The sequence below is a fragment of the Hemibagrus wyckioides genome, linkage group LG09 (assembly GCF_019097595.1).
Source record: "Hemibagrus wyckioides isolate EC202008001 linkage group LG09, SWU_Hwy_1.0, whole genome shotgun sequence".
Classification (NCBI taxonomy): domain Eukaryota; kingdom Metazoa; phylum Chordata; class Actinopteri; order Siluriformes; family Bagridae; genus Hemibagrus; species Hemibagrus wyckioides.
Window position 1 is genome coordinate 14,907,408 of NC_080718.1, and position 19,187 is coordinate 14,926,594.

A 19,187-nucleotide genomic window follows, 5' to 3' on the forward strand; every position below is an offset into this window, starting at 1 on the left:
GATGCTAAAAAAATTGAGGATTTTCGCAAGGCAGAAGAGCAAAGCCGCCCGTGCGGCCAGGAGAGACACGAAGGTGGGCTGCACACTTTACACCTGTGAACAGAAGTGCGAGGCAGGCTTTTAGAGACCAGATCATCACCATATCTACACAAGCTCGTGTAACACAGCAAGATGCAAACAGAGCAAAGTTGAGAGGAGGCGAGGACTTTGTGTGAAGAAAATGTCGTCGGAAGTCTTCTGTTCAGGCGGACAAGGTGCTCTGACAGCGGACTGACTGAAGGGCTGGTCTGAGCAGAGCTCTGGTCGTCGTGGGGGGAAAATTCGCTTTGGAGAGAAATAAGTGCGAACATGGCTGACAGAACAGCTCCAAACTGCCATCTGCGTCTGGAGTGGGTTTACGGCTACCGGGGCCACCAGTGCCGCAACAACCTGTACTACACGGCCGCCAAGGAGATCGTGTACTTCGTGGCAGGTGTAGGAGTTGTGTACAACACACGGGAACACAAGCAGAAATTTTACCTGGGTCACAACGACGACATAATCAGGTAAAAATTCAACTGGTGTAATAAATTAACATAAATAACCAGCTAACGATAGCCGATAAACTACAGCCATTTGAAGAGAACGGCCCGAGCTCACCGCAGTTATATACTAAGCTCGCGAGAAGCTCTAATAGGATACTGAAATGTCACTTTAATACAACATGTCTGTGAAGTGTCACTTTAATACAACATGTCTGTGAAATGTGTTGGTAGATCTGCAGCTTCGTGTTTAGCCTCGTTAACCTTCAGGAGTTGTTGGTGCTGGACAGAGACAGTGTAGAGCGCGCGCTCTCGCGCACACACACACACACGAGGTCAATGATCGACTCTGCCTGCTACAATGGAGATTTCAACTGTTTTTAGACATAATTATACATATTTATAACTGATGAAACGATCAACTATGCACAACTCCAGTAAGCTACATTCAGGTTTAATGTCCCAGTGAACTGTGTTCAAGGACATAATGATGACAAGCTCCCCCTATGTACCTTAATAACGATTAATCAGTGTCACCCTGCTGGAAAATATCCTGCTCGGTCTGGCCTGATACCAGCTGCCAAAACACAGAGCGAGCTGGTCAAACTGTGGACCTGGAGTCTTTGCCAGCTGGGAAGTGTTGGTAGAAAGGAAACAGGATGGAACATATGGTCGAAATGCAATTAGGAACATTTACTGAAGAATTTAATCAAGGCATAAGGAAGATGGTCCACCAGCTTGACCAGCTAACTAGTCAGACTGAGCTGGATTTCTCAATGTGAACTATACCAGCACCTGAAAAATACAAGTTTGATGTAAACTTGGGAGAGTCCTCATATAAAAATGTCCACCGATCAAACATATAGAGGGCTCTAAGGGTTCTAAGACACTTTATTATAACAGTTAAACACAGAACATTTATAGGTTCTTCCAAAGGAGCAAGTCGAGAAAGCCTTTATGGTATTAGTTAGCACCGTTCTTCTGATACAACACTTTCCCATCTGTTAATAGACTGCCAGCTACAAGAATGTCTTTGTAACAAAACCTTTGTGTACCAGAGTATATTAGAGCTCCTAAGTTTATGCTGTCGTCCTGTATTCATGATCGTCAGTATGCGTCCTAAAGCAGATCGATATTTGCATACATGTTTCGTTAGTGATTGTACGGGGGGGTGGGTTGAGATGCTGCCGCTAGTCAGCTGGCTCAGCCCTCCATTATTAATTAGGTTAGAAAGAAACTGACCTTTTAAACCTTGCATACATGAACACACCTTTATCTACGCCCGTATTCCTATATGTATATGCGAGCAAATAATGTCTGTGAATTATTCAAATTCATTTTACTCGCTTGCATGCCTGCAATGTTCAGGAGTTGAATTATTCTGTTTTATCTGTGCTGGCGTCTTCATACAGCACAGTGAGTGAAGGTACAACAGTGGAGATCACACACACATTTTGACTCACAAGTCAGTATGTGTTACAGGATTGTGTCAAAATGCGAGAGAGACAGAGAGAGAGAGAGAGAGACAGTGAAAGAGAAAGAGAGAAAAAGAGAGAGAGAGTGAAAGAGAAAGAGAAACAGAGAGAGAGAGGGCGAGAGAAAGAAAATAAAGGCAGGTGACCTGAAACAGAGCACAGGCCACAGGGAATAATTTAGGCACTATGGTGAAACATGGCATTAAATTGCTGGAAAACTGGGGTTGAATGGAATAACAAGAGAAAGTCCTTAAGAGATACACCGAAAGCAGAATATTGAGACAGAAGGATCAAGTAATACACACATTCTTTACTTCAGAGAGCAGACAGCCGCTTACTGATTTGCTTCACATTTCAGAAAGTGTGTTTGCGTGTCACTTCAGTTGTTCCATAAGTGCCTGTGCTTCTCCGGTTACTTCAGCAGCAGAATGTGGCCTTGTGTTTGACCCACTGAGATAACTGTCATTCATTGTTCATGCATATCAAATGCCCCCATATGGCACCAGTGTCATGTTTTTCTACTTTGTGCTTCACTTGTGTGCTGTGTATAAGGTCTGCTGTAAAACACAGTGAATGTAAATAAAACTTTTATTTTACATTAGCATGCTCATTTAAATCCTGAAGCCTCGTCTCAGGGTCAGATGTTCCACTCAGGCTGGATTCTGGGTATGCGTACTTGAATACACCATAAAAAAAAATTGTAAGAAGAAGGTATAGTCATGATGTCAATGGCTGTAATAGAGTTTTGTTCAAAACAGTGGTGAGGAAACAAGATCGCTGACGCATTTTGGTTGACGCGATTTAAATGTCAGCCACACGCTTCTTTCTGTGAAGGTAGATGAATCTTGGTCACGATTCATGACTAAACTGACCAAAATCTCTCCTGAAAGTGTGTGTGTGTGTGTGTGTGTGGAGGTTCAGATGAATGTCTTTTTGCCTGTCAAAACTTTGACAAGTAAGTTAGAATTAGAAGATGTGTGAGAATAAAAAGTGGATATATCTTTACCTGGAAACGTTACAAGAAACAGAGATCAAGACATGCTTTGAACATTTATTCTGGGTTCAGACCGGCAAGAACAAATGCAGTGTTCGGCATATTCAGGTTTCTTTGTGATTTCAAGTCTGATTAAAATCAAATCTTAATTCGAATTAGATTGAATGTGAGACATTTTGTAATATCAGGGATTTGTCTCATGAAGAGGATGAAGAGAGAGTTTTTTTTGCTTCAGCAAATGTAAGATTCAGTGGAAATGATCTAAATACATTCAGAAGCGTGACCTGAGGTTGGCCTTATATAAGTCATAATCCACAGCGAGATTTCAGCGTTGGTAGCAAGCTAACTAGCCATCTGCTACTCATTCCTCCATATATGCAGGACGGTGTTGTTGCTATGACAACCAGTGTGTACACGGGAGCGAAGAAAACAAAACAGATTCGTTCGATTTGCAATGCAGAAACTCAGTCGGAGACGAGAATTTCAGAAATAAATCTGCTTTTCCAGTGCTGTGTGAACAAAGCGTCACATTTCAGTGTAAACGTCAGTGATAAAGGGGATTTAAAGAGTATTGTTTAAAAACAGAATAAATCTTTCAGATGACCCAATTCAGGTATGAATGTACTCTGAGCAGGCTGCATGTGCAGGATGCAGGTCCAGCGCGTTGGCTGCATGTGGGTGTGTCAGCGTGTTGTGCTTTTGTGGTTGTGTTTGTTTATATGGTTGTTGCCCTGGAGTGTAATGCTCCGTGGGTGGTGGACGGTGGGATCAGCAGATGTTGAGTACAGCTCATTTTACAGCAACTGAAATGGAACAGAGAAAGCGAAGTAAATGAGCCTTTCCTTATACGACAGAGGGGCTGCTGTTCTTGTCATCCTCACATGATGGATTAGTCTCTCTGCATGCGCGTCATGCTGCACGACTGAAGAAAAACTTTTTTCTGAGCGAGTTTTTCAGTGATGATTCTCGCTGTATGATTGAAGAAAATACAGGATTAATAAAAAGAGGTCTAGTAGATGGTGTAGAATGAAGGCCGAGATTTTTCTGTTCTGCATTTCAAAGATTTGGGTTGATGTTGAAATCCCTTTGGGTTGGGGTCAGAGCACAGGGTCAGCCATGATACAGCAACCCCTGGAGCAGGATGAGTTGGGGGCCTTACTCAAGGACCCAATGGTGGCAGCTTGTCAGTGCTCGGGCTTGAACCCTGATCTTCCAGTCAATGACCCAGAGCCTTAACCACTTGAGCTACCACTGCCCGGAAGATTATGTGCTTGATTGTGCATCCCTGAGAACTGAAATGCCCGTAATAACGATTCCAGACACCTGACCCCCCAGACCGCACAGACAGAGACTGCACAGACACAAGACTCCAGCAGGATTCAGTGCGGCTGGAGAAGTTTCCTGTATAAATAAGCCTCTGCAGCATTACAGTTGGCTGGAAACGCGTTTAAATACGCATCCCTGAACTTTTATTCTCACCTACATGTAGCAAAGCTGAGCTCTGAAATACACTTATGGAGACTTTATGTGCACAAATCCGTCTTGGTAGAGAGATGTTCTGCGCTATAAGGTCTGGTGTCGATATAAAAGGATATATTTATGTTTTCACAAAGGTGTCATCTAGAGATTATCACTGAGTGAATGACATTATAATCCCTGAATACCCCTGTGACACGATGATGCATGCTGTGTTTGGCATTTACTAATATAATTTATGTGTATGTTGACAAAAAGATTAACTGCCTTCAAAGCTGTTGTAACAAATTCGAGATCTGTGTGTTCAGCTAGTCCGGGAATACTGAAGCTAACAGAGTTCTGTCACTAAATAAAATAATATACAAGTTTTTTGCATAACTGAGAATGATAAAGGTGTTATTAGTTCGGGGGTGTTTTTTTTTCAGTGCAGGTTTTACCGAAACCCTCCCTGATGTGTGTTTGTGTTCACTGAATGTTGATTAATTGGTCCATGCTGCACAAGCCCCTGATGCTGGATTGCTCTCAGGATCAAATGTCTGTTTGTTTAATAAGCGTGTACAAAGAAGTGAATGAAGATGGAGCATAAATGAATGATGAAAAAGGGTGGGTTGGATTAAACTAACAATTATTTGCCAAACTGCTCTGCTGAACCTGTTCTAGTTTTATTAATCTGTTGGGTATTCTGCGTAGAAAAAGTCTGTGTACCAGAGTTAGTGTGAAAATGCTGGGAAATGTGTTATGGTTGAGAAATAATTAGCATTTTCAGGAAACCTGTGCAAATCTTCGGTTAGTCACAGTGTATGAGCAGACACTTACTTCACTACAGATTTTTTATTTTTTTAAATAGCAATTAAAATACAGTTCCGTCTATTGCCACGTACACATTCATTTATTTACTCGATTGGCTCTGGGCTCTGGACAGCCTCTACAGTAAGGACTGCACTTCAAATGCTGTTGCTGTTTAATCTGTTACTGGTACATTGCTTTCACTTCCTGTGAGTACAGACACTGCACACAGTCCGAGCCATTTTGGTTGGGTTTATTGCACTGTCTGTATTTTCTTTTTAAGTAGTTGATTGTTTCTCAATAAATTACATTTTTAGGAGGACAAAATATGTCCTCCTAAAATGAGTGGTTCTTGTTCAGACAGCATTTGGTAGCATTATTCTCCACATACTTTTAGCTTTCGTTCAGTTGTGTTTTTTGTTTTGCTTTCATTGGTGCCATGTTGAGTTATCAAGCATTGTGGTACAGCACCATGTTACATATGACACACAACACAGGGATGCTGGGATCAACCATCAGTGAAAACTCCCACATTAACAATTACTCTACAGACATGTGTCCTAGAAACTAATCCCGTCCGAATAGAGCTATACACACCAGCTATCAAATGCACAGAGGAACATTTCATTGCTAACCAGAAACTCAACAACTAGCTGTTTTCACCAAGTAGTACAGCACACTGGTGGACTAGTTAGAGTTTTATTTTTCGGCTCAGCATTTGTTCTTGCTTTCGCTGATAACTACTGTATAATAATGTAAGAAACTTGATGGAAAAGTGGTTCTGAAAATTCTAAGAAAGAAGAACAATTAAAGGATTGGAACTTTTGTTTCTTTTTGTTTTTATTATATACAGTATATACACAGAGATGTGCTTCATAATCAGTTGTTAACATCAGCTTGTGTATATTTAAATGGTCAGTTAATAACCTGTTTTTAGACCAGGGTATCACACCTTTAAAGAATTTTTAACCGTAATGCCCTTAGTTGTAACATGAGCAAAGCCTTCATCAGGTCCATCCATTGGTTGTTGTTGAGTGTTATTTGTATGATGTGTGTGTGTGTGTGTGTGTGTACTCAGGTGGGGGGAGGGCTGATTGCACATCTCGTCACGTGATCCCAAGCTCAAGCTTTCTGACTCTCATTGTCTCTTTTGCCGTGTCCCTGTAAGCCATGCATGCAATCATTTCAACATAATCCTTAATCCGCATCTCTTCCTGCTGCTAGTGCTCTAATAGTATCAATAAGCTGGTGTGGATGTGTTTGTCACTGTTTGTGGGGGCGTGCAATCAAGGGGAAAATCATATCACTTTTAACCTAGGTGTAATGAGCGTGAAAGTGTGTGGGCGGGGCAGCTGGAAATGCACATTAGAACTCATCTGCAGCCCAGGTCCTGGTCAGAGCCCTGTATGTTACAGATAAGATGTAAACGAGAGCTGTAAGTGAACTTGGAGGGTGTTTGTTATGTCCTTGAAAACAGCGTGACGTGTGTTGCGTGATGGAGCTGCAGCCTTCTGCACTTCCGCAGTGTGCATGTGTGCGTGACTGCATTCCCAGAGGCGAAATCCTCAGTAGACTTAAACGGAAGTTTATACACTACAACCACTGCTGTACATATTTATATTCATATATTCTCTTAACACAGAGAGGTGTTTTTAGACAACAGTCATCTAATGCATGTAATTTTGGCAGGCGTATTTGTGCGGATTTCCATACAAATTACGTGAAGCGGACATAGGTGACAGAAAGTGTGTGTGGGTGTGCGTTTAGACCATGTGACCAGGCCCAGGGAGCAGAGTGCATGTGTGTTGATACACTGTAGGCATGCATGTGTGAACCCATTACTGTGAGGTTAATGCTAAGAGACAGATCTCTCTCTGTCCTGGTCTATCCCTGCAGAAGGGAATCCTCTCTCTCTCTCTCTCTCTCTCTTTCTCTCTCTCTCTCTCTCTTTCATTTTCTTACTCACTACCCCCCTCTCCTTTCTCCATTCTTTGCCTGTCCTACTTGGCTGCTCTAACCCTTAGCACGAGTACATACTGTACAATCATTCATTCATTATTGGTCTCAAAGCTGTTTATCTGATCACAGCAGACTTTAACTCCTACCACCCCCCCACCCCCCACTTACCTACTCATACTCATAAAGACAAACGCTGACATATACAAACTCTTTAAGCACCCTTTAAGCGGCCGTGCCTGGAAGAGGCAGCAGCAGGCCAGGAGTGTAAGTTAAAGAGCATCCCTGCGTGGGAAGAATAATCTCTAATACTGTGTAGGATAGCTGTGTTTCAAACATAACCACACTGCTGCTCATTTTCAGATGTAGTACTCTCAGTGCAATTATTGTAAAAGCCTGTAAAAGGCTCTTTACTGACCAGGAAAATACATGCTGATTGACCAGCAAGACCAGCTTGACCAGCATGTTTTAGAAATCAGTATCTTTTATAAACCAGTGTGGATCAGCATGATATAAAAAAAAAAGAATATACGATATCTGCTAATTTATCTACATTAGAACAATCATACAAGCAAACGCTGTTGATGGATGTGCAGGAGGTAAACCAGATTATATTACGCTATGCTGGAAGATATTAATATCCCTTAAAGTAATTGGTCATCTAATGAGTCGAAATATATTTGAATATGAAAATTGATTATAAATATTGATTACTTAAAATTACAGTTGATGAAATTAATTAAAGATTATTTCTCCATTTATCATTTACTCTTCCTTTTTTAAACACACACACACCTAATATGATAATGAATGGGCGTGTCTTATTTTACCCAGGAAGCATCCGATGCATGATTGGCTGACCACTGTGCAAAAGAAATGACTAATTATTGTACACTAGTAATTGTACTGCCATAGTAAAGCCAGTTGAAATGTCAGTATAAACATAAAATATTGCTGGGTCAGTGTATTATTGTATTATTTATTTTTGGAAGGTCAGTTTATTAGCACCTTTTCATTTTCAGGAGCACATGTGAGTGAATAAAACACAAAAATCATAGAGCCAAACCCTATAACTATATGAAGTGTAGTGCTCTGTGAACGCTGTGGTATTGCATAGAAACAAACTATATACTTCATACAAATTCATACAGATGTTCATTCATGCCAAAATGATGAGAGGTAAATGTAATAGGTATAATCTTAAAGCATATACAAAGTGTTACAGTGCTTTCACCCTGTGTGTGTTCGATCTGTAGAGCCTCCAGTCAAGCCATATGTTGTGAACTGGAATATATTCACCAGTGCCGGTGTAGGTTTTGTTCCCTAAACGAAATCTAGTGCTGTGTATTAATGCTGTGGGATTACTAAGCAGCGATTAATAACGCATTATAATGCTTCAGGCTTTAGGCTGTGTACCAAATCTGTTCAACACCCCAATTTTGCACAAATGAATATTTGTCCCTGTTGGTGAGGTATAGAGCTTGTTGCTGGTAATCCCACAGCAGTCATAAAGCACTATACTTTATAACAATACAGATGTTCGACCTTATGATATTGAGTTCAACCTCTGGGGCTGTTGCAGGCACTCAGATGAATAGAAAGGCTTGAACAGCCAGTATGTAGAAGTAAGCACTGCGCATTATTACTAATTGAATCCCACAGCCTTAACAGTACACTATATTAATACAGATGTTAGGCTTCATGAGTCAGATGAATAGAAGTGGACCAATATGATGTAAACACTGCATTATTAGTAGTTAAATCCTAGAACATGAAAAAAGGAGATGCTGTGTGCATAAATTAGAACTGCAGGGATGACTAAACGGAGGCAAAAATGAGGAATTGAAAAATAAATAAAATAACAGAGGTGTAACGATACAGCATATATTGTATCTTCTGATACGAGGCTCGGTGTATGGAACCATACGTTCAACAGACTGCGTCACAAAGTAGTCCAATCTATACTGCTTATATTACATGATTTGAAAACAGATATTTAAAGCTGATCCAGCTCACTGTAGCAAAGTAGTTGTCTCAAATCGAGGCTGCAGTCTACATAAGGATTCCATAGAAAGACTTTGACTGAGGTGATGTCAAAAACTGTCAATAATCAGCAACTCCAATATCAAGTAACCGCTCTATTATAAGTAATAAGAAACACTGTAGTGTACAGAACATGTTAAAACAAAATATTTTCAGCAAGATTTCTAGTTTGATCTTACAAACACTACATCCAGATGGATTTCCTGGCTTCTTTGCCTGAACGAGCTTTAGGGAGTATTGTGAATTTTCAAAGCTCTGACATGGAACGGCACTATCTGATATTAAAAATAGGTAACATTAAAAATTCAGGAGTGCTGTGTGATAGAACAACATACAAATAATACATTTATTATTGTTCCTGAGAGAGGTATTTGAAAATATCTGAAATTTTGCTTAAGACAGATAATTAAGGATTTAAAAAATCTAAAGCTCAGTTTCCTGTCTGTCCTGTCTGGTCATCTAAGATCAGGCTGAATGTTATAACTTTCGATAATGTGACTATTCAAACAGCGGTGTGTGTGCGTGTGTGTGTGTGTGTGTGTGTGTGTGTGTGTAGCCCTGCACCACTAACCCTTCCACCCACTCAGGCTCCCCTCCATCCCATTAGCTAATAGACCAACAGGCCAACTGCAAGCATCTGACACGTCTCTCAATCCACTACTCCACCTCAATTCATTAGCTAATAGGAACGGAAAGAATCTTTGCAAAAAAATTTGATTTTATTATTTTCCATTATTCACAGAGAAATATTTAATATTCGCTTTGTATTCAGCTTGATTTTGGCACTTTAAATTTGTGACCATGTCAAATCTTTTGATGCTTTTTTAAATGTTCTTTTATATAATGAAATTTCAAGGCTGTTTTTAATATGGAAAGATCCAGCTGAAGCTTTAAAGCTGTCAGAATCAGTGTAGAATGAGACTGCTTCTCTGAGACTACACACTGCGTGGGCTTGAGCTCTGTAGACATAGAGAATAAAACCATAAAACCATAGCATGAGCACTACTACTGCTCAAGCAAAACACATACAGACTTTCCCTTTAAAACTGAAGGTCAGACGTTCTTTGGAGTATAAAACCAGTATTATATATTCATCCTGCTTTTCAGAAGTCTTACTCTATCCTTTTCAGCGGTGCTCCGACACAGACAGTGTTTTTAAAACTGGATTAACTGTAATGTTTAGGCACTTGGAATAAATCTCAACTCATTTGTTTAGAGCTGATGTAGTTGCACTCCATCAAGATTTGCATTCATTTAAGAGCGTGTGTCCGTCCATTAGAGTGTGCTGAATACACCAAATAGAAGCACACACACTAGGAGGGGATGGGCTCTTTGATTTTGCTCTGTATATCCCGGTGACTGGATTGAATGAGGGCTTCGGGGTTAATCTTCCATCCTTCTCTGAAATCTGCACTGACCACAAGTCCTTTAGGCTCACGAGAGCATCCTGATTGCTAATCTCCACCATACAGGGATGTGTAGGCTTTAAGGGCTGAAAGACAGACTCAGCAATCTCTGCAATGTACTATAGATGGAAAAAAAATCTGAAATTGAAGGCTGGTGTCATATGTCTATCAATGCATTCAATCAGTCATGAACCGGAAATCCTACAGAACTACTGAAGTGAGGTCAGAAATATATAATATAATCAACACTACTACGCTGTACTGTTTTTTTAAGGTTTACCTTGCATGCCATAGCAATACATCCTTATATTTTACACAAAAAAGGCAGCAAGAGAAATAAATGTGAGAAGTTGTGCCAGTGCCCCAGAAAGCACAATGCCTTTGCTCTATTTTTAGTTCCAGATTAAGTGTTTCACTGAGAGTAGGATGAAGACTAGTGATTGCCAGGTGATATGCAGGATAATTTGACACGTAGTGGTTCCAAAACTCTTCACAGTGGTTAAGCTTGTGGCTAGGTGACCAAGGTGCAAAGAAGATGAGAGACTAGACCGAAACCTAGTGAAGCTCTGGAATAGCCTGATCCAGTGATTACAGTCCTGATTCTCTTCAGTGTTAAATAAAGTAATACAGAAGCAGAAGAAAACACATTCACTGCATAGAAATAGAGTGGAACAAGGGCAATGGATCCATACAGAGCTGGTAGACTGTTGCAGTGTGTTGCTGTATGGCTGCACTGTCATCTTCAGTTGTGTGGGAGCTTGTGTCCCGTTTTTTATATGTAAGACAATTTAAAATGTGGCTATAGTGGCTAAGTGCTATATTGTAACTATTGCTACTGCTAGTACAAATGATAATAATAATAATAATAATAATAATAATAATAATAATAATAATAATAATAATAATAATAATAATAATAATAATAATAATAATAATAATCCCTCATCCTGGCCCTTAAAGAGAAGCCTGGGTTTTGGATTGAGAAAGCGAGCAGCTTTGGGATAAGCCTCCACATTATAGACCCCTTCCATGTTTGTGAACAAAAAGAGATATGTGCGCAACCTGGTTGCATAAAGACCTGAGTAGCCTAGCAACCTGACAATAGTTTTATAATCTGACTGAAGAATCTGTCAAGAATTTTATTTAGGTATTGGACTGACATTAGCTAAAATGTTATTCATTTATTATTATGGATTAACACTAAATGATATGACACTAAGACAGAGACCCTAAAGACTGGACACCAAAACATAAGAAGAGCAATATAATGTATGCAGCCCAGTGCAGTGAAGAGTGTTCAGAGCTCTACACTGGAGAGACAAAACAACCACTACATAGGAGGATGTACTAACATAGAAGAAGCAACACCTCAGTACCAGAATCCAGAATGTATCTCCATCTGAAGGACAAAGGACACACATTTAAGGACGATAAAGTACATCTTGGACAGAGAAGACAGATTGTTTGAGAGAGGAGTAAAGGAGGCCATTATGCCCAGGTGGAAAATCCATCTCTCAACAGAGGAGGAAGTTTTAGGCACAACCTGTCTCCTATTTTTCATGCTGCGCTTTCATCCACCCCTAAGAAGATCAAGACCTCCATCAGGAAAGCCACACCTAAGGACCCCCATCAACTCTCATATTCTCTGATCTTTACACCTAATACTTTAATACACTCTCTCCTTACTCTCCTCTCTGGGGTTGTTACATTCTTATGACTCCCTTACTTCTAACACCTCCTTCCACTCTTACCTCCTCCTTGTTCCCGTAAAGGAGGGGAGGATCCTTGCCACTGGACGATACAAATTTGTGGAATCCTGCCAACCTCCTTATACTGAAGAAGCTCCTCGGATGAGTAATGAAACCTTTCAATCTAACTAGAAATTCCTGTTGAGATGACTAAACTTCCACCTCACCTGGATGACTGAGAATCTTCACAGACACTAAATGACATGGAGTGCTATTCAGCCATAATAACACCTTTATATTGTGTAAAAGAGGATCCTTTTGGTATGAGGTCCTGTTACTAGATAAATGATCCTAAGCCATGGGCTTGTCTGAAGTGGTTTAGAAATACAGTATTGGTTTGGATTATAAGCCTTATTAAGCCTCATTATTATTGACACATCTCACCCTCTACAGTAGATTTATGCCACACTTCTTGTTTGCTCTGTGAGACCTTACAACTGATGCCTTGACAACGTCTCACACATCGAAAATTCCATCACAGTTTATCTTGAGATCATGCTGAGCAAATTTAATTTAAATCTGATGAATCCCCTGTGTGTCAAAGAGTGTTTTTTTAAATATGCACAAACTACAAAATGGACTTCCTGTTGGGTGGAATTAATGGGAGTGATTTGAAAAATTGTCTGTCTTCAGGAGACCCATATATCTACCAGATTGGGTGTATGTTGGTGAAACTAGATGCCCATAAATAAGCTTTGTCCAGGACATGATGACCTCCATGTGTGATGTTTTTGCCAGGCACCTCAATAACGGCCAGAATTAATAAATAGACCAGAAACAAGAGGGTCCTTCTCATCATTGGTGCTTGAACCCTAAATAAGAAATTTATTACAAATGATGGTGCCCAGCTGCTCTGTTTCATGATTATTAGGCTCCTTGTGCTATTTGACTACAGTTGTGGATAGAACCTGATTATCTTTCCTTCAGATAAAGTCTTTGTTTCTTTTTCATATAAGATGGTGATAATCAGCTCAACTTCCATCCTTCTTGTTGTGTCTTGATTGTATACTAATTAATACAAAACCAGTGACTATTTATTGCATACCTGATGTACATAATATAATTACATTTACATTTCTGGCATTTGGCAGATGCTCTTATCCAGGGGCAGCCTATTTAAATGGAGTCAGTGAATACAAAGAGCTGATTAAATATGAGCAAGTTGCACTATAGTGTCTAAAAATGGTGAAGTGTCACATTGTTCTGTTTTCCTCCTGTCTTCTGTCTGTGCGCAGTTTAGCTCTACACCCAGAGCGTGTGTTAGTGGCCACGGGACAAGTGGGAAAGGAGCCATATATCTGTGTGTGGGACTCCTACACCGTCCAGACCGTGTCCATCCTGAAGGACATGCACACACACGGCATTGCCTGTCTCGCCTTCGACCTCGATGGACAGGTAAGCACCGGCTGTAGTGTTGTGATGTGAACGCCGAACCAGGGAGGAAAGTGTCATTATATAACCGACTCAAATTTCAAAAATAGCCTTTCATGACACAATCAAGATAAGAGTCCTATAAAGTAATGAGACTCACATTCATGAAATTAGGATGTAGACAGTGACAGCACTCTCCAAAGTTATACGCTCAATATCAGTGGGAAACGGCTGTCAGGCTAATCACAGAGCTCTCAAGTGTCACATCTGTGAGCACTTGACTGGTGTGACTCTGACACGCCGACTGACAGCGAGAGCATGCAGGGTGAGAGAGGAAGCGAGAGAGATCGAGGGTGTGATGAAGCTGAAGACATTTATGAGCCTGATACAGATAGCAGAGCAACACTAAATCCTGAATATTCCTGCTCTTGCTGTGCCATGCCATTGTTAAAAGCACTATAGAAATCAAATTGAATTGAATTAAAGGTTGCAGCAGAGTGAGTGAAAAGGGTCTAAATATCAATGCATAGACATTCTGTATATTTTTTTGTTTAAGAACAGATAAGTGTCTGGTTCGGTTCTTGCTTGAATGCTTTTACAGTTTTACTGACTGTGTAACCATATCCACAGAACCAAGCTGTGTTTTACAGTCACACCTATAACAAGAGCAAATACAAGTATCTCAGATTACCATTATTTTCCTCATTAAATACTACAGCACACCTCTGTCTGCACCCCCATTTAATAGAAGTGAGTACAATAAATTGCCATCGTGATATCAAATCCTGCTCTATCGCTCAACAAAAGAGAGTTATGAGCTGGATATTCAATAGCGCTAAAGTGTTCTGCCTCACAAAGGCAGCAGAGTGGTGTCGGTGCTCAGCTGACTATAGGGATCAATAAAAGACTGTATTGTATTCAACCGTAGTTGCCTTATGGTTCGCAGGAGAAAAATCACATTTATAACATCAATATTTCACGGCAGGCTGAGGTTTTATGGAAGAGAATCCTCCCTCCAGCCCCAGGAGGCTGGTCGATGCCAGCAGAGCGATGTTAGCAAGGTGGCGTGTGTGGAGAGCAGGAAGAGGAAATTATTCTCACCTTTTTTTTTTTTTTGTCTAGACAGATGGAAGAAAAGATATCTCAAGATGCTTTCTTTGAAACTCACAGTGCCTCTAGCCAATCTCTTCTTCATAAATCTATCAAAGGATAACATGAAATGCTTTATTGAAAGCACCTTTCTTTTGTACCAATTCAACACAGAGATGCTCTCCGAGGACAAAGCTCTCGGCGTAATAGTTTACGTAATGTCAGCCCTGTGTCTGAGTTTGAAATAAGGATATCAGGGCTGATGGGACAGAGCTGGAGCGCTGAAATGTACCACTGAAGAAAATGGTGTTTGGAAATACTAAATACATCCTACAATGTAAAAGTAAAGACGTGACTTTAGACACTAACGGAAGCAAATAGTAGCCTGCTAAGCCTATTTGGGAGCTAGATTCATGTCTGTTCTTAAGGATATAAGATTAGCCTGCATTTCAGATGGGAAAAAGTTGTTACTTTCCAAAACTTTCAGCATGTTATTAAAATCTACAATATAAAGATCCCATATCTTTCTTCACATTCCGTATATGAGAACAATTATCGGGTCCAAAGAAAATATATTGAAGTCAGAATAGCTGAATGCTTTGACAGGGAGGGCTACACGTTTCCTGATGTAATTCTGTACGCAATTTCATTCAGATACAATAGGAACAATAGGAATAATGTTTTTTTCTTTAAGAAGTTATTTTTGCTCAGACTACTGCAGTACAAAAAGTGACACTAAATCAGTCTTTTACAACAATGACTGCTACAGTAATGTATGAAATTAATAAATGTACATATTGTTCCTTAACCATATTGGTCAGAGAATCATGATTGTGACAAAACTAGCCCTAGTGCAGCTTGAGCACCTCATCTAGATAACCTGTAGCACTTGAAGACATATTTGAAATGGTAATATATACAGTAAATACTAGGTATACGGATTACGGGCTTCCACATGATAGCGTATTGATTTTGATTCATAAGGCAGTTATTCCATATTTAACAATACTGAATCTGCTACAGTGTGATTCGATTTAGTAGCCTGCAGTGGTTATGTGATCAGCTTCAGAATCCGAGGTAGGCCTTCAGCATGTATACAGGTTATACAGATCGGATATAATCCGTAATAATTTATTTAGGATTGTAGCCTCAATTCACTTAAGTTGTTGACTTTTAATTTGATGAATCAATCCTAAACAGTCTCTCAGAGCAGAGCAATAGTGGAAATGACTCCTCAGGCTCAGCAGAACCTGCGTCTGTCGAGGAACCTGAAAATCTGTGAAGGGTCCAGGGGGCAGTTGTACAGCTGGTTTAGGTGCTTGTTAAAGATACAACACTAAATTAAATTATATTGATCTTTCATATTGATGTCTGTTGTAGTGTTTGGTGTCTGTTGGTCTTGACTCCAAGAACACAATCTGTATATGGGACTGGAGGAAAGGAAAAGTGTTGGCAGCTGCTCCCGGTCATACAGACAGGGTAAGGACACACACACACACACAGTACATAAGATGTTAAACGGACAGAGTAATGTCTCATCCTCTCCCATCCCATCAATGAGTTCTCATAAGTGTCAGTCTCAAAGCAGAAAGCCATAAATAAGTTAGCACTGATTAAGCGTTTTGGTCCAAGATGCACTTAGGAAATTGCTTTCTGATGGCATATTTTAAATGAACAGCTAAATGAGTGTCTAATTGTATTTGTAGTCAGTCTTGTGCGCCACTTCCTATACGTGTATACATAAAAGCGCAGAATGTTTCCTGTTTCCGTGATCATGGTTTCTTTATTGTGATGGATGCAAAGGCTCCTACATTGTAACATGTACACTAAAAATAGCATGCTTAATTCTGTAATATTGATGGACTCTCCTGTTAATTTATTTTAAACAGATATTCGACATATCATGGGACCTGTATCAGCAGAGCAAGTTGGTGAGCTGTGGAGTCAAGCATATTAAGGTACCAATAACTTGTGTCATAATTATTTTATCATCCAGTTTATTAGGAAAACATCTACAACTGCACATTCATGCAAATAACGTATCAACCAGCCATGTGGCAGCAGCACAAAGCGAAATATCAGGCAGATGCAGGTAAAGAGCTTCCAGTAGTGTCACAACAAACATCAGGATGAAGGGTGATTTTTTTTGGTTTCTTCTGTATCAGTGTTGGTGTCAAAAACTAGACAGAAAAATACCAGGATTTTTTTTTCTTATCTTCAGCTGTCAAGTTTAGGTGAGTCTGTGCCCACAAGAGCCTCAGATTTCTGTTCTTGGCTGACAGGAGAGGAACCTGATGTGGTCTTCTGCTGTTGTAGCTCATCCTCCTCAACGTTTGGTGTTTTGTTCATGCTGAGATGCTTTTTTTCTCCTCACCACAGTTGTAAAGAGTGATTATTTGAGTTACTAGATCTTTCCTGACCCAATCTGTTGACATCTGACCTCAACCCACAGAACTGCCACTCACTAAATGTTTTTTTGCACCACTGTGTGTAAACTCTATAGACTGATGCGTGTGAATATTCTAGAAGATTTCCAGTTTATGAACCACTCAAGCCGTCTCATCTGGTACCAACATCCATGCCACAATCAAAATAACTAAGGTCACACTTTCTTCATGTAGCTGATGTGAGCATTAACTGAAGCTCTTGATCTGTATCTGCATGATTTAATCCATTGCGCTGGTACAGCATCATTCATTGATTAGATGCATAGCTGTGCCGGTGTTCCTAATAAAATGGACAGTGAATGTATGTTGTGTTGCATGTCTTGTCTTCGCTGAAGGTTCTTCATAGTCAAGCCAGTGAGATGAAAATACCAGTTGACAGTAGTTTAATGATATACGCTAACAGTAAGAAGCTAATCATGAAAATGCATTGACAGAGATTTAAGCTGTTCCAGTAGTGATACTTGATTAAAAAACCTTGATGTGGATGTAATTGGAAAAAAAACAGTACATTTCTTTCCCCAGTTGTAACAAATCATTTAGCTAGAACGTATTTTGAAACCCTGCACCCACTGTATAAAAGCACAAAGCTGGAGTTGTGCTTGTGGGTGGATAGACAGGGCTGGAGTCCAGCTCAGCATGGTGATTTTCCTGGTATAACACAGCACAGTAATTAGCTGGTGTGTTGAAGCAGGTGTTTAAAGCACAGAGTAGGATATACTAGCAGGTCCAGCTTTAGAGTTGTGGTATACTGAGTTATTAGAATGTAGCTGAAAGTAGTGCTGGAGTAGCGCTAGTGAATAATAGGGGGGATTGGTCAAACTACAAGTACATTGCTGATTCAGCTTAGGTTGGAATGCTGATGAAAGAATTTGAGCTGAAAGCCTTTCTAGCTTCTTTAAAGCCGTTTCGGAATTCGGTATGGAATAATACTGTGGCCAGGGACTCGCATTGGATGTGCGTGCATTAATCTCATGGCTGCGAGTGTCAGGTAATACACGATCAATGAGAGTTCAGTGCTTTGTTATGAACAGCCCTCTGCAGTTCTCAGAGCCATTTCTATTATACGCAGTATGTATCACAAGATATAGGTATATAGCATAAGCAATAGTAATTTCATTTTGTATTTTAATTCTATATATAACCAATATTGAACATTTTAACCTTTACAGATCAACTGCTTTCAATCAGTTTTTAATTAATTTTATTTAAAAAAAAAAAAAAAAACCCTGAAAAGTAGTCAGATGTACAATATCTCAGCAAAGGCATATTGTGATATTGGTATTAATTCACCATGACACTCATACCATTTAGTACTGTAGTGCATGGTTTGAGACACATTACTCATATACGTGATTGTGAGGATATAAATCATAACCTGCTGGTTATGAGAATAAAAACATTATTGTGCAGAACAGTGTGATAGTCACTGCTACTGAGTGTTAAGTAATAGAACAAAACCTAATACCTTCCAACTAATCCATACGCCCAAGCAGCTATGGCTTTAAGACTCTGTCCTCTTACTTCCTATCTCTCTCTCTCTCTCTCTCTCTCTCTCTCTCGCTCTCTCACACACACACACACACACTCATCCTCCACCTCTCCCATGACAGTGCAGTGTGGCAATTGCTCCTGAGTCTTTCCCTCCTGGACCATGTGACATCTGCTTCCAGACCCAGTGCTCAGTCAGCGATTACAGCAGTCAATGCATGAAGGAGATTTAGCCTGAAGTAATCCCCTTCTCGCTCTATCTTTCTCTCTGCAAAGGCAGCCACGGGAAAGCATGGTGGCTTTGGGATACAGGATTTTCTGCCATCTTATAATTACTACCAGAGCATCTGAAGTCAAGGCTTGATTTATTTAGCGCTAGAAGAAGGC

General features: G+C 40.1%; 1 protein-coding gene across 2 annotated transcripts in view; it reads left to right on the top strand.

Moving 5' to 3' along the window:
* The window catches only part of eml5 (EMAP like 5), a 45,309-nt gene continuing 26,122 nt past the window's right edge, over positions 1-19,187 (top strand). For both annotated transcript variants that reach the window (XM_058398902.1, XM_058398903.1), the window contains exons 1-4: positions 1-545; positions 13,641-13,800; positions 16,246-16,344; positions 16,755-16,823. In XM_058398902.1, the coding sequence (XP_058254885.1) occupies positions 349-545; positions 13,641-13,800; positions 16,246-16,344; positions 16,755-16,823 (525 nt within the window). In that variant the 5' untranslated portion in view covers positions 1-348. The remainder of the gene's footprint in view (positions 546-13,640; positions 13,801-16,245; positions 16,345-16,754; positions 16,824-19,187) is intronic.